Source organism: Hypanus sabinus, chromosome 17, assembly GCF_030144855.1.
Source record: "Hypanus sabinus isolate sHypSab1 chromosome 17, sHypSab1.hap1, whole genome shotgun sequence".
In the NCBI taxonomy this organism is placed as follows: domain Eukaryota; kingdom Metazoa; phylum Chordata; class Chondrichthyes; order Myliobatiformes; family Dasyatidae; genus Hypanus; species Hypanus sabinus.
In genome coordinates, this window is record NC_082722.1 from 41,056,816 (window position 1) to 41,069,293 (window position 12,478).

The 12,478-nt window shown below is 39.7% G+C and overlaps 1 protein-coding gene across 1 annotated transcript in view; it reads left to right on the plus strand.

Moving 5' to 3' along the window:
* LOC132407188 (uncharacterized) overlaps nucleotides 1-11,500 on the plus strand; it is a 545,618-nt gene extending 534,118 nt beyond the window's left edge. Inside the window, exon 10 of the mRNA XM_059993474.1 lies at nucleotides 11,196-11,500. Coding sequence (XP_059849457.1) covers nucleotides 11,196-11,222 — 27 coding nt within the window. The 3' untranslated portion in view covers nucleotides 11,223-11,500. The remainder of the gene's footprint in view (nucleotides 1-11,195) is intronic.
* Nucleotides 11,501-12,478: the final 978 nt, after the last annotated feature.

Consider the following 12,478-nt stretch of genomic DNA (forward strand, 5'->3'; position numbering starts at 1 on the left):
GACTTCTTCCCTGCAAATCTTCACACTGTCAGTAACGAGCATGGGGTAAGTTTTCACCAGGACATTACGGTCACAGAGAAAGGCTATCAGGGCAACTGTAATCCATCAACGCTGGCTGATTATTGTTGGACTCTTAAGTGAGAAGCCTCGGGCACTGAGTATAAATGAAAATCACCAACAAAACATTTTTTAGCTTCATTCAACTATTGCAATGTGTCAGTGCCATTATACAATTAAACACATTATACTCAAGAAAAGTTAATTTCTTGTTTCTCCAACTTCCTACGTGATAAAAAGTAGTTTGAAATTATATTTGTGTTCAGCTTCAAGCCGTCTATCCTAAACAAAAATAAAATTCTGAGGAAGCAACATTTTCAAAAAATTTGTTGTCGTTGTAATTATAATTCTTAAAGCCACAATTCTGCATTAAAAAATTGCAGTAAGAAACATGCTTTGAGGCTTCACCATATTTTCAGTAAGATTATGTTTGTCTTCATCATGGCATCAGCTCCACTTCCCTACCTGTTCCCTAAACTCTGACTCTTTTGATCTTAGGTATGTCCAGTGATTCAGCCTTCACTGCTCTTTCGTCCTTCAGTGGTTTGTGGGTCCTTTAATGCTGTCTTGTTGTTTAAGCACATTCTCCTTTAACTGTGTTCTTCTACCTTGTTTTCTAAGCAATGCATAGCTACCTTTATGTGTTCAATATTGTGGCTTTTAGGTAAAGTATGATACGCTTTTGCTCAGAATTTATTTCCATTGTTATCCAATCTGAAGTTGTTTCTTCCAAACACTCACTTCCTGTTCCTCCTTGTCATTCTAGAAATTCAACCAAGAGCTGTGGATGTGCCTGACAGCACATTTAGGATAATGACTTTTCCAACACAAAGCTTCTTTCTGGAGGTTTGTGAGGGAGTTGCCTGTATTGTCCTGGGGTCACCCATCCTTGGTAACTCCACATCGACTAAATTTTACCATTGTTGAGTCAAAGTTCAAAAACAGCTTGAAAGTTCAAAAGTACATTTATCAGCAAAGTATGTATACTATATACATTCAACCTTGAATTCGTCTTCTTACAGACAGCAACAAAAACAGAAACCCAATAGAGTCCGTTATAAAAAAAGACTGTCAAACGCCCAAAGTGCAAAAAAAAGAACAAATTGTGCAAACAATAAAAAGTAAGCAAATAACATTCAGAACTGAAGTTTACAAAAGTGAGTTCACAGCCATGACACCTGTATCTATCACCCCAGCTGGTCCAGGAGCGTGTTAGTTGCAGGCCACAGTCTCAGTTCAGCACAGAGACACCGAGCAGTGAGCTAAACCTTACCTCCAGCCCCGACAGTCTGACCTTTGCGACCTGGTCCTGTGGTTAAATTGGACAAATATGTACTCATTCCCTAATCTCAGACCTGGGCTCCGCCACCTTGATTTGGCCAATACTCAGCCTTTCCAATCTAACCTGGTGCTTAAATTGGTCAAACATCTGCTTGTTCCTCGCTCCTGGGCCCAGGTCCCTCCACCTTGCCTCAGATCTACAGCTTTGAATCGGCTCTAAGTCTGTTCCAGCAATGCCCAACCAATGGCTTGTTCCTCACTTTCAGGCTCGGGCCCCGCCACTGCCGTTCAGCCCGTCCACGCCATGTGCAACTGTCCTGCACCTTTGAGACTTCAGTTCACATCGCAAAAATGCCAGGTCATACATGTGGTTCAAAAGCTCAACTCTGAGAGGAAAGTTACAGTGATTGTTATCCAGAAGTGTGATTAATAAAGTAATTAGTAGATCTGTTTGCTGCCAGTACGGCAAGCAGTGTTTCACCAGCTCCATCTTTGTTGTTTCTTCTTTCTTCTCTCTCCTTTAATAACTGTTTGATAAAGCTGTTGCAAAGAATGGGCGAACCCAAACTCAGGACACTGGCACGGAGATAGAGTTAGGATGCAGATGAGAGCTTGAGTGTGGCTGGAGCTGAACAGCAAACAGGAGGGTGAACAGAAAAGCAGGAGGCAGGCAAAACTTAACTTGATACAGGGCATTGTGGAGCTGAACAGCAAAAAGAGACAGGCAGCAGGCAATACTTATCCTGACACTGAGAGACAGAGTTACACAGGTAAACCTCCGTACTGAAGTAAAACTTAGAATACATAATCCTAAGCGGCCGGGAACGTGAATGACCACACTGGCTAAAACAACAATCTGGCGATGAGTGGATGCGAAGCCGAGATATTTATGCTGCAGGTTTAGATGAGAATCAGGTGTGTCGCAATCAAAGGGAATTGGGAGAATATGGGGAATTAACAGCCAGGACTGTGACAAAAGCTGAAATTAGTAAATATACTATTTTTATAACTTTATGTGGTATACAATCTGTTATTTTGTTTCGACCAATAATTGTGTATCGGCAGTATTTGCACAGCATTTGCTCAAACCAAGGTTTCTTTCATTGGAACATCACAATGCTCCTGTTTGGTTGAACCCCAAATCATACCGACTCTAGACATATATTGTTTATGGAAGGTGGCCTTCTCACTGCTGAGTGATGTGCCTGTTAGCAGAGGTAGCTAACAGGCCAAGTTTGCATTGCAGCCCGATGAGAGGGCTACACATGAAATAGAAAAGGTACCTACATTTCCTTGTGCTTCCAATCATCATCTAACCTCCATTTAGTATGATCCAGAAATTCTAGTCAAGTTTCATATTAAATAGCACAGCATATTCAGATGAGAAAATCCTTAACTAACTTTAAATGCTGTACTACTCTTATACTAGATCCATGTCAACTATATTTGCCCATTAAATTCAGCACAGAAAATAATGATTCCTCTTCAGTGTATTGATTGTTCATAAATACCAAAATATGCTTAGGTATGAGTCCTGTCATTTTACCGATGTTGAAAGAGTTGTGACGGTTTTCAAGACTTAGAGGTGCACTGTTCCTTTCTGCCTCAAGTCTTCATTCTTTCAGCTGGCAGCAGATCCACATTTCCGATTGGCAGATTAAAAAGCTAATGCAAGTCGCTGTAGAGCCTGAAATTGATAGTCCACGTGACCATAAAAGAACAAAACATTGGAGCAGAATTAGGCCACTTGGCCCATCAAGTCTGCTCCACAATTTAATCATGGCTGATTTATTGTCTCTCTCAACCCCTTTCTCCTGCCTTTGCCCCATAAGCTTTGATGCCCTGGCTAATCAAGAGCCTATCATCCTCTGCTCTAAATACACCCAATGATTAGGCCTCCACAACCATCTGTGGCAATGAATTCCACAGGTTTGCCATCTTCTTGTTAAAGAAATTCCTCCTTATTTCTGTTCTAAATGCATGTCCCTCTAATCTGAGGCTGTGCCCTTTGGTCCTAAACTCCTCCACCATAGGAAACATCCTCACCACATCCACTCTAACCAGGCCTTTCAGTATTCAACAGGTTTCAATGAGATCCACCCCCCCCACCATTCTTCTAAATTCCAGTGAGTACAGATCCAGAGCCATCAAATGCTCCTCAAATGTTAATCCTTTTATTCCCAGGATCATTTTCATGAACCTCCTCTGGACCCTCTCCAATGCCAGCACATCCTTTCTTAGATAAGGTGCTCAAAAATGCTTACAGTACTTCAAATGTGCTTTATATTCCGTCCTTGCTTTTATATTGTAGTCCTCTTGAAATGAATGCTAACATTGCCTTTGCCTTCATTATCACTGACTCTACCTGCAAGTTAACCTTTAGGGTATCCTGCAGAATCAAAATCAGGTTTATTATCACCGGCATGTGCCATGAAATTTAACTTAGCAACAACTGTACAATGCCATACATGATTATATAGAGAGAAAAATGCAAATCAATTAAAGTAACTATATACAGTATATGTATATTAAGAAGATTAAAAATAGTGCAAAAGCATATTTTCCTATTCTACATAATCATCTTTTTCAGCCTTCTATGTAGGATTTAACATTTCTAGACTGGCATAGAAAGGGCATTAGGTGTTTTGAGGATCTTCTCATAGATAACAGCTTTGCAACTTTAGAACAATTCTCTGTAAAGTTTGGCCTACCTAACACTCATTTCTTTAGATATCTCCAAATTAGAGAATTTTAAATCCAAACTTTCCTGAGGTACCTGTTAAAAATGTTGCGGATTTGTTTCTTCATATGAATCCATTGGGTAAAGGTTTAATTTCTACTCTTCGAGATATGTTAAAGATGTTGAAGCAAGCCCCCTTCGACAAAATTAAAACTGCCTGGGAGCATGATTTAAGTTTTTCTTTGTACGACGAGGTTTGGGATTCAATTCTCAAGTCAGTTAATTCAACTTCTCCATGTGTTCGCCACTGCCTTTTACAGTTCAAGGTGGTACACAGGGCTCATATGTCTAAAACTAAGTTGTCGCGGTTCTATCGTGATATTAGTCCCTGTTGTGATAAGTGCAAAGGGGGTGAGGCCTCTCTTATTCATATGTATTGGGCTTGTCCCAGCTTGGAGAAATTCTGGAGAGATGGTTTTTCAATTTTATCTCACATACTTAATTGCTATTTGGAACCTAACCCTCTGATTGCTCTTTTCGGTACTTTGGGAGAAGCTGACGTGCATTTAACTCCAACTAAGCGTCGTACATTGTCTTTCGCCCCTCTTTTGGCCAGACGTGCAGTCCTTCTTAGGTGGAGAGATGCTGCCCCACCCACTCATGCTCAATGGCTTAGAGATATTATGTCCTGCTTAGACCTTGAAAAGATTCATTATTCACTTCTTTGTTCAGATATAAAATTCCAAAAGTGTCGGGACCTTTTCTTGAATATTTTCATAATTCCCATTTAGATTAAGGGTGCATCCCTACTTTTTTTTTCTTTTGCATTTAAATCCCTTACTTTCAGCGGTTAAGATTTATGGATTTTTTTGATGTGTAAACATATTATAGATTAGTTAGTAGGCCATATACCTTTTTATAAATATAGCTCTGTGGTGATATAGTTCTGACTAACATTTTTATATATTGTTAAGTTGGGTTGGAGTTGGGCAGTGGGAGGGTGGGGTGGTAACTAACTTTATACAAATCTACTATGGGTTCTTTGCTAATATGAATTGTACTTTGGTAAGTTTGTTTTGCACTGCATAAACCTCTTTTATTGTTTTTTTTTGTTTCGTTGCATTGTAAAAACTCATTAAAATTAATTTTAAAAAACATTTTTAAGAAAAGTGAGGTAGTCTTCATGGGTTCAATGTCCATTTTAGAATCATTTTGCAGAGGGGATGAAGCTGTTTCTAAATCTTTGAGTGTGTGCCTTCAGGCTTCTGTATCTCCTTCCTGACAGTAACAATGAGAAGAGGGGATGTCCTGGGTGATGGGAGTACTTAATAATGGACGTCGCCTTTCTGAGACACTGCTCCTTGAAGATGCCTTGGGTACTATGGAGGCTAGTACCCAAGATGGAGCTGACTAATTTCAAACTTTCTGTTCTGTGCCATAGCCCCACCACCAGCATCCCCACCCCTCAAAGTGATGCAGCCTGTCAGACTGCTCCCCACGGTACATCTATAGAGTTTTTGAGTGTTTTAGGTAACAAAGCAAATCTGTTCAAACTTCTAATGAAATATAGCCGCTGTCTTGCTTTCTTTATAGCTGCATCGCTACGTTGGGACCAGGTTGGATCCTCAGAGATCTTAATAGCCGGGAACTCCATGAGCACTCCCAAGTCCCTTTGTACCTGTGATTTCTGAATTTTCTCCCTGTTCAGAAAATAGTCTATGTCTTTATTCCGTCCACCAAAGTGCATGATCATGCCCTTTCCTACACTATATTCCACCTGCCGCTTTGCTGCCCATTCTCTAACCTGTCTCAGTCCTTCAGCAGACTCCCTGCTTCCTCAGCACTATCTGCTCCTCAACCTATCTTCATATTGTACGTAAACCTGACCACAAAGCCACCGATTCCATCATGCAAATCACTGACATATAATGTGAAAAGTAGCGGACCCAGCACCAACCCTTGTGGAATACTGCTAGTCACCATTAGACAAACATTAAATCTACCCCTCTTTCCCACTCTTTGCCTCCTGCCAGTCAGCCAATCTTTTGCATATCCTGTCCATTATTTCTTCAAATAATTCCAACAGTTTTGTCAAACATGATTTCCCTTAAGAAAACTATGCTGACTTTGGCCTTTTTTATCATGTGCCTCTAAGTACACCAAAACTTCATCCTTGATAATAGACTCCAACATCTCCCCACCACTGAAGTCAGGCTACCCTAGTCTATAATCCCCTATCTTTTGCCTCCCTTTATTCTTAAAGAGGAAGAATGGCCATCTATCATACCAGCCTTCTGCAAAATTAAGAAAGATTGGAGATTCTGTTAAATGTGCAGCACTGTTAGTGTCAGCAACTACCATATGTCTGGTCCAGTTACAGTATGTTCCTGAAGTCTGTGATGGTTGATGCCATGAGAAGGGAAGAATTAATTTTTTCCATCAAAACCTTTTTGCATCTGCCCATCTGCTGCATGTTTCTGTTCATAATTATATTGTCAGGAGTGAACACCACACCAATCATGCAGAAAAAGTCCTTTTTTTTGGATTGATGAAACCCTTCATTATGCAATGTGGCATCACTAGATTAATAAAATATTCTTAATTCGATATTTAGAAAATGTGTGGCAACTTTCTCACCAAAGGGACCATGTGGTTGATCTATCCCAACAACTGGAGAGATGTATTTCACCACAATCTACAACCTCCACGTCATTCACACTTTTCACTCTTCCATTAGCCTTAGGGAACTAATCCTGTTTAACATAGAACATAGAAATTTATAGCACATTACAGGCCCTTCGCTCCACAATGTAACCTTCTCTAGAGACTGCCTAGAACTTAGCCCTCTACTTTTTTAAGCTCTGTGTACCTGTCTAAGAGACTCCTAAAAGGCCCTATTTTATCTGCTTCCACCATTGCTACTGGCAGCACATTCCACTCACCTATCACTCCCTGTGTGAAAAACTTACCTCTGACACCCCTCGGTACCCATTTCAAAGCACCTTAAAATTATGCCCCCTCGTGTTAGCCATTTCAGCCCTGGGAAAAGCCTCCGACTATCCACATGATCAATGCCTCTCATCATCTTATACACCTGTATCAGGTCACCTCTCATCCTTCGCCGCTCCAAGGAGAAAAGGCCAAGTTCACTCAACCTGTTCTCATAAGATACACCCTCCAATCCAGGCAACATCCTTGTAAATCTCCTCTGCACTCTCTCTTTGGTATCCACATCCTTCCTGTATTGAGGTGACCAGAACTGAACAGAGTACTGTAAGTGGGGTCTGACCAAGGTCTTATGCAGCTGTAACATTACCTCATGGCTTGAACTCAATCCCATGGTTGATGAGTGCCAGCACACCATATACGCCTTCTTCTTTGAGCCTATATCAGGTGGTAGGCCGGTTACTGTGAATACAGCACACTTCCTCTGTAAAAGTCATGAGTAAACCTGCTGGGTTTATGTGATAATATACATGTACAATATGTGATATGTATTGATATACATCTTATGGAAATGTTTGTTTGATCATGAACTTCAATAAAAAATAAATTACAAAATAAAATTAAAATAGGGATACATTATCAATGCAGTATTATTTGCAAAGCAGGCTATTTGCTGACAAATTACACATTTTATATAACGTACAACACAAATGGTCAATTGCTGTTCATGCTTCATCACAATACGTTCTCAGTGACCATCAATAAATAGGTAAGGCTGTTTATCACTGTATAAAAACTTCTGAGTTTTAAGGTATGCCATGTCTTCTGTGTGCACTTTGAAGCTTTGTAAACTAAATTTGGAGATGGCTATTTTATTTCAAAAATACCTGTCACAACAGCAGTCACAACTAAGTTATTTATCCCATTCTCCTATACTATAGAAAATCTAACTAAGTAAAACATGATTGATATGATATATCTCAGAACATACAAGAACTGCAATCACTATTTCCATGATGGAGTAAGAAATAATACTTTGCACTTCCATGAAAAGAAGGGAAGTGGACTGGCAATTAACCAACTCTTTTGTTGGTACCAAGCAGGATACTCCTTCCTTATTCACTTCAAAGGCAGAACTGGGTGTTTGATATCGCATTTCATTCAAATGATAAAAAGCATAGGGCTTACTTAATGCAAAACTTTAATAGATTTGGTTGCGCAAATGAAAATGAAAGAGCAATTCAAGAGAAGATTAGCAGTCATGTATGAACTTGATCCTGCTGACATATTAAATCAGATGGTGATTCTTGATTTGTTGGAAATGACATGACTTGAAGATACTGAGCAAACTGCAGGTATTAAATAGTGTGAGTTTTTATTGCAAGTGCAGAGGTTTTATCCCAACATAATTTGAATCATAGAAGGAAGCTAGTTTGTGAAGTGAAAATTATCCAAATGTTGTGCTTTGGATATTAAGTTGCAAGTGCATTTCAAGAGACATAAATACTGGAAGTTAGGAATGGGAAGATTTGGAGGAAAGATTCTAATGGAATGAGTATTTATGTTGTTCTTGGAAAAGGATATTTTGGAAGGAAGAGCACATCTACTGTATATCTGATTACTTACCCTGTTTTTCATTGTCTTGCAACCTATCTTGTTCACAGCTATACATGGTGAGTTTACAAGGGAAATAAACATTGTGTCAGAAAATGGGAAATAAACACCGTGTCAGAAAATGTCAAATATATGGTATTCTTAAAGTAAATAAAAAACATCATATCAATGAGTATCCAACAGGATTCAAGTGATACACGCAAAAGAGTCTGGAGATGTTGGAAATCCAAAGCAACTCACACAAAATGCTGAAGGAACTCAGCAGGTCAGGCAGCATAGATGGAAACGAACGAACAGTCGATGTTCCTGGCCGAGACCCTTCTTCAGGACCGAGAAGAAAGGGGTAAGATGTTAGAATCAAAAGGCAGGGGGAGGGGAAGGAGGCTAGCTAGAAGGTGATAAGTGGATGGGAATGGTTAAGGGCTGGAATAGAAAGAATCTGATGTGAGAGGAGAGAGGGCCAGAGGAGAAAGAGAAATAGGAGGGGACCCAGGGGTAAGTGGTAGTTAGGTGAGAAAGGGTAAAAGGTCAGAGTGGGGAATAGAAGAGGGGGGAATTTTTTACTGGAAGGAAAAATCAATATTCATTCCATTAGGTTGGGAGCTACCCAGATGGAAATAGGTGTTGCTCTTCCACCCTGAGGATTCGAGTGAGCAGCTTGCTCTGAAGATTATTGAAACAACTACTTGCCAACTTTTGGTTACACAGAACTGTGAAGCTGTTACCTTGCAGAGAGAGATGAAGAAGGAAAACGCCCCAAGTGACAGACACTGCTTCTCACTCTACCTGTGAATAATACTGTTCCAAAGGTGCTGGCGATCTATTTATTGTCATAGCAAACAGCATTTATCTTTCCTTGTTTTGCTGCACTGGAATAGCAGCAAAATCAACAGTCAGCTGAGTAGCAGTGGGTCATAGTGAGAAGCAGCACATTTGCAATTAAACAATATTTGATCAAGCAACCTGCACTTTGGTGAGTTTCAGTCCATTCCTATTTTGTTGATTTTATGGTTAGATAGCGTAGGAGCATTAACAGTATAGATCAGAAATAAATTGGCCGTAATCATTGATGAGCCCAGGCAAACTGATTCTTTGGGTTATGATTGCTGAGAACATGACAGAATAACTCAGTGATAAGTTTGCTGATCAAACTTTTGTCTTGGTTTATTATGAGGATGCAAGCATAAAGTCAATGCAACAGGCTCCAAGTATTCTCTTGTCAGCTATTCACAACCCTGCTGTTGTTCAGAATGCATTCAGGTTCTCACTTACATTATAAGGCTCCAAAAAGTCTCAGCAGCTGAATACACTCTCAAGTTCAACTTTATGGATAATAGAAGTCATAATCAAATTCATGCTTGGACAGGTGCAGTGGAAAACTTATTGGAGCAGCATCACAGGGACATAGCAACAGATACAGAATAATCATAAATAAAAGCATAAATTAATATCATCAATTATATGAAATTTTACAAGAAAGTTTGTGATTAGAGCAAGAAAAAAACAAAGTGCATTGTTGTGCAAAGTAGGCGGTGCTGCTATGCTGAAGTAGTGATTAGATTTGTGCAGGTTGGTTCAAAAATTGAATAACTGAAGGGAAGGAGCTAATCTTGAACATTGTGGTGTGAAACTTCAGGCTTCTATGCTTCCTTTCTGATTCTGATTCTGAAAAGATGTTGATATTTGATAAGAGATGTTGCCTTCTTAAGGCAATGCCTCATTCAAGTCCAACATCTGTAGAAAATAGACCTGCTAGATAATGAGGTTCAGCATTGTAAGGCCAATCACAAAACCATTGATTTTGTGGTAATTTCACCAATCATCGATGTCGTAAGATGCTCACATTTGAATGGGTGCGCATGTAGCCACACAGATGCAAACTCAAGTTTTTTTAATGTAGACTTTTTGATCATTTCTTTGGTGGAGACATGTTGACTTCAAAAACAAGCAATTGTTCCTCCTCTGTTTTCACATAGTGATAAAGTGGAGCCCTATATTGTAGCTGTGTGGTTGTGTTTTATAGCAAGCATGCAGCTAGCTCTCAACATCTCAAAGCTTCCTTAGGCCTGTAAAGTGCTAGATTTCATTCACATTACTGAATGAGGCCTACATTATGACTGCAATGTGAGGAGCTGTGACAAAGCTCAGAAGTGTTTATTGAAATATCATAGAATATAAAATGCAAACAAGATTCATTAAATCCTGTTTACAGCGAACATTCCCACTGCTGTCAAAGGTTTAAAGCTGTTATAAAAAAGCTCTGTGGCATTACTTCACTGATTGAGAGTGGCAATGATGAATCTTTGTTCACTCATTATTTTGACAGATTTACCTAACAACAAGTGTGGTGATTCACAGTTTACAAATGATCACTTATACAGTACTTCTGGCTCACTGCCCTGACAGCCATGGTTAAGTACAAATGCATAAGCAGATTATCAGGATTATTGATCTCCATGTTAACTTTAGTGCTCATTATCTGCTTTAGTAATTCTTGAAGCATCTTGCTTGTCTGATCATGGGCTTTGTTGAGTGACAAACTTTTACAAATGATTGAAAGCACATTTATTATCAAAGAATGTATAAATGATACAGCTTGAAATTTGTCTGCTTACAGGCAACCACAAGGCAAAGACCTGAATAACCCAATTTCAACATAAAGACTAAAAATCATTGCGCAGAGAAAGAGAACCAAAGGAAAAAAACACAAATCATGCAAACAGTAGAAGCATTCCGAGCCAGACTGGGCTGCAGTTCCGCTCCCAGAGCAGCCGGATCAGTTCACAGCCTTGTTGCTGCGGAGTTGAGGAAATCGATCCGTTTTACACAGGACTTACTTCATTTTTCCATAGTGGGACCATCTACTTTTCAGGGTAGTTCCTACAACAGTGGCAGTACTTTCTCGTGTGTCTTGCTCACCTCACTGATGCTGATGATTGTTGTTTGCTAACGTTCATAAGTGAACTCTTCTGACTAGGTATTAATTTTTATTCACTCAAGCAGTTTTTGGTCAATTTATGCTTTGTATTCTGAAAGTATGAGGTCGTTGCTAATGTGAGCACCTAGGGCAGTATGATATCCTTTGAGGGCTATGTTTTCTGAACGATCTCTCTGAAGATCTGGAACGTCACGTTTTGCAGGAGGTGGTGTCAAGTAGATGGACACTGATCAATCGTCTCTTCATGGATCATAGAACAGAACAGTTTTCTCTTTTCCCACATTCTGTATTGAAATGGAAAGTTCTGTCCATGCAATTTCTGTTGCTTCATTCTCACCAGTTGCAGGTGAAAACACGCCAAACCCTAACGTAGCAGTGCCATGAATCAGAAAATGGCATCTGTCCACTCTCTGATATTCTGTGTATCTCCACTATTCAAACGTACACTGCAGATTGATGTTGTGGGAAAAGAAATCCCTTTATATTTATGTAACACACACAAAATGCTGGAGGAACTCAGCAGGCCAGGCAGCATCTATGGAAAAGAGTAAACAGTCGGCGTTTTGGGCTGAGACACTTCATCAGGGTGCATCACCTCATAACAAAGTTGCCACGTGCTAGTTTTACTGATCAGTTAAAATGTATACAGGTCCAATCTTAAGAGATTCTGTAGATGGTTCAATCCTTTGAAACATATTCACAGTCAAACCCGATATGTCAGTTGCCATTGCATTTCTACAGGATAATTGTGTCACACGTCAATAAAATTGGGAAATTGTAGGCTTGGAAGATAATTGCAGGAAACAGGAGCTTTTGGTTGCTAATCATCACAACAGTGCAGGCAAAGGGTGGAGAACCAGCCCAGTTCTGAAATGTTCCACAAATAATTAAAAATAATAAAACCTCTTCACCATTTCCTTCCAAGATTTTCAATGATCTGCAGATACTCTCTGGAGATCAGA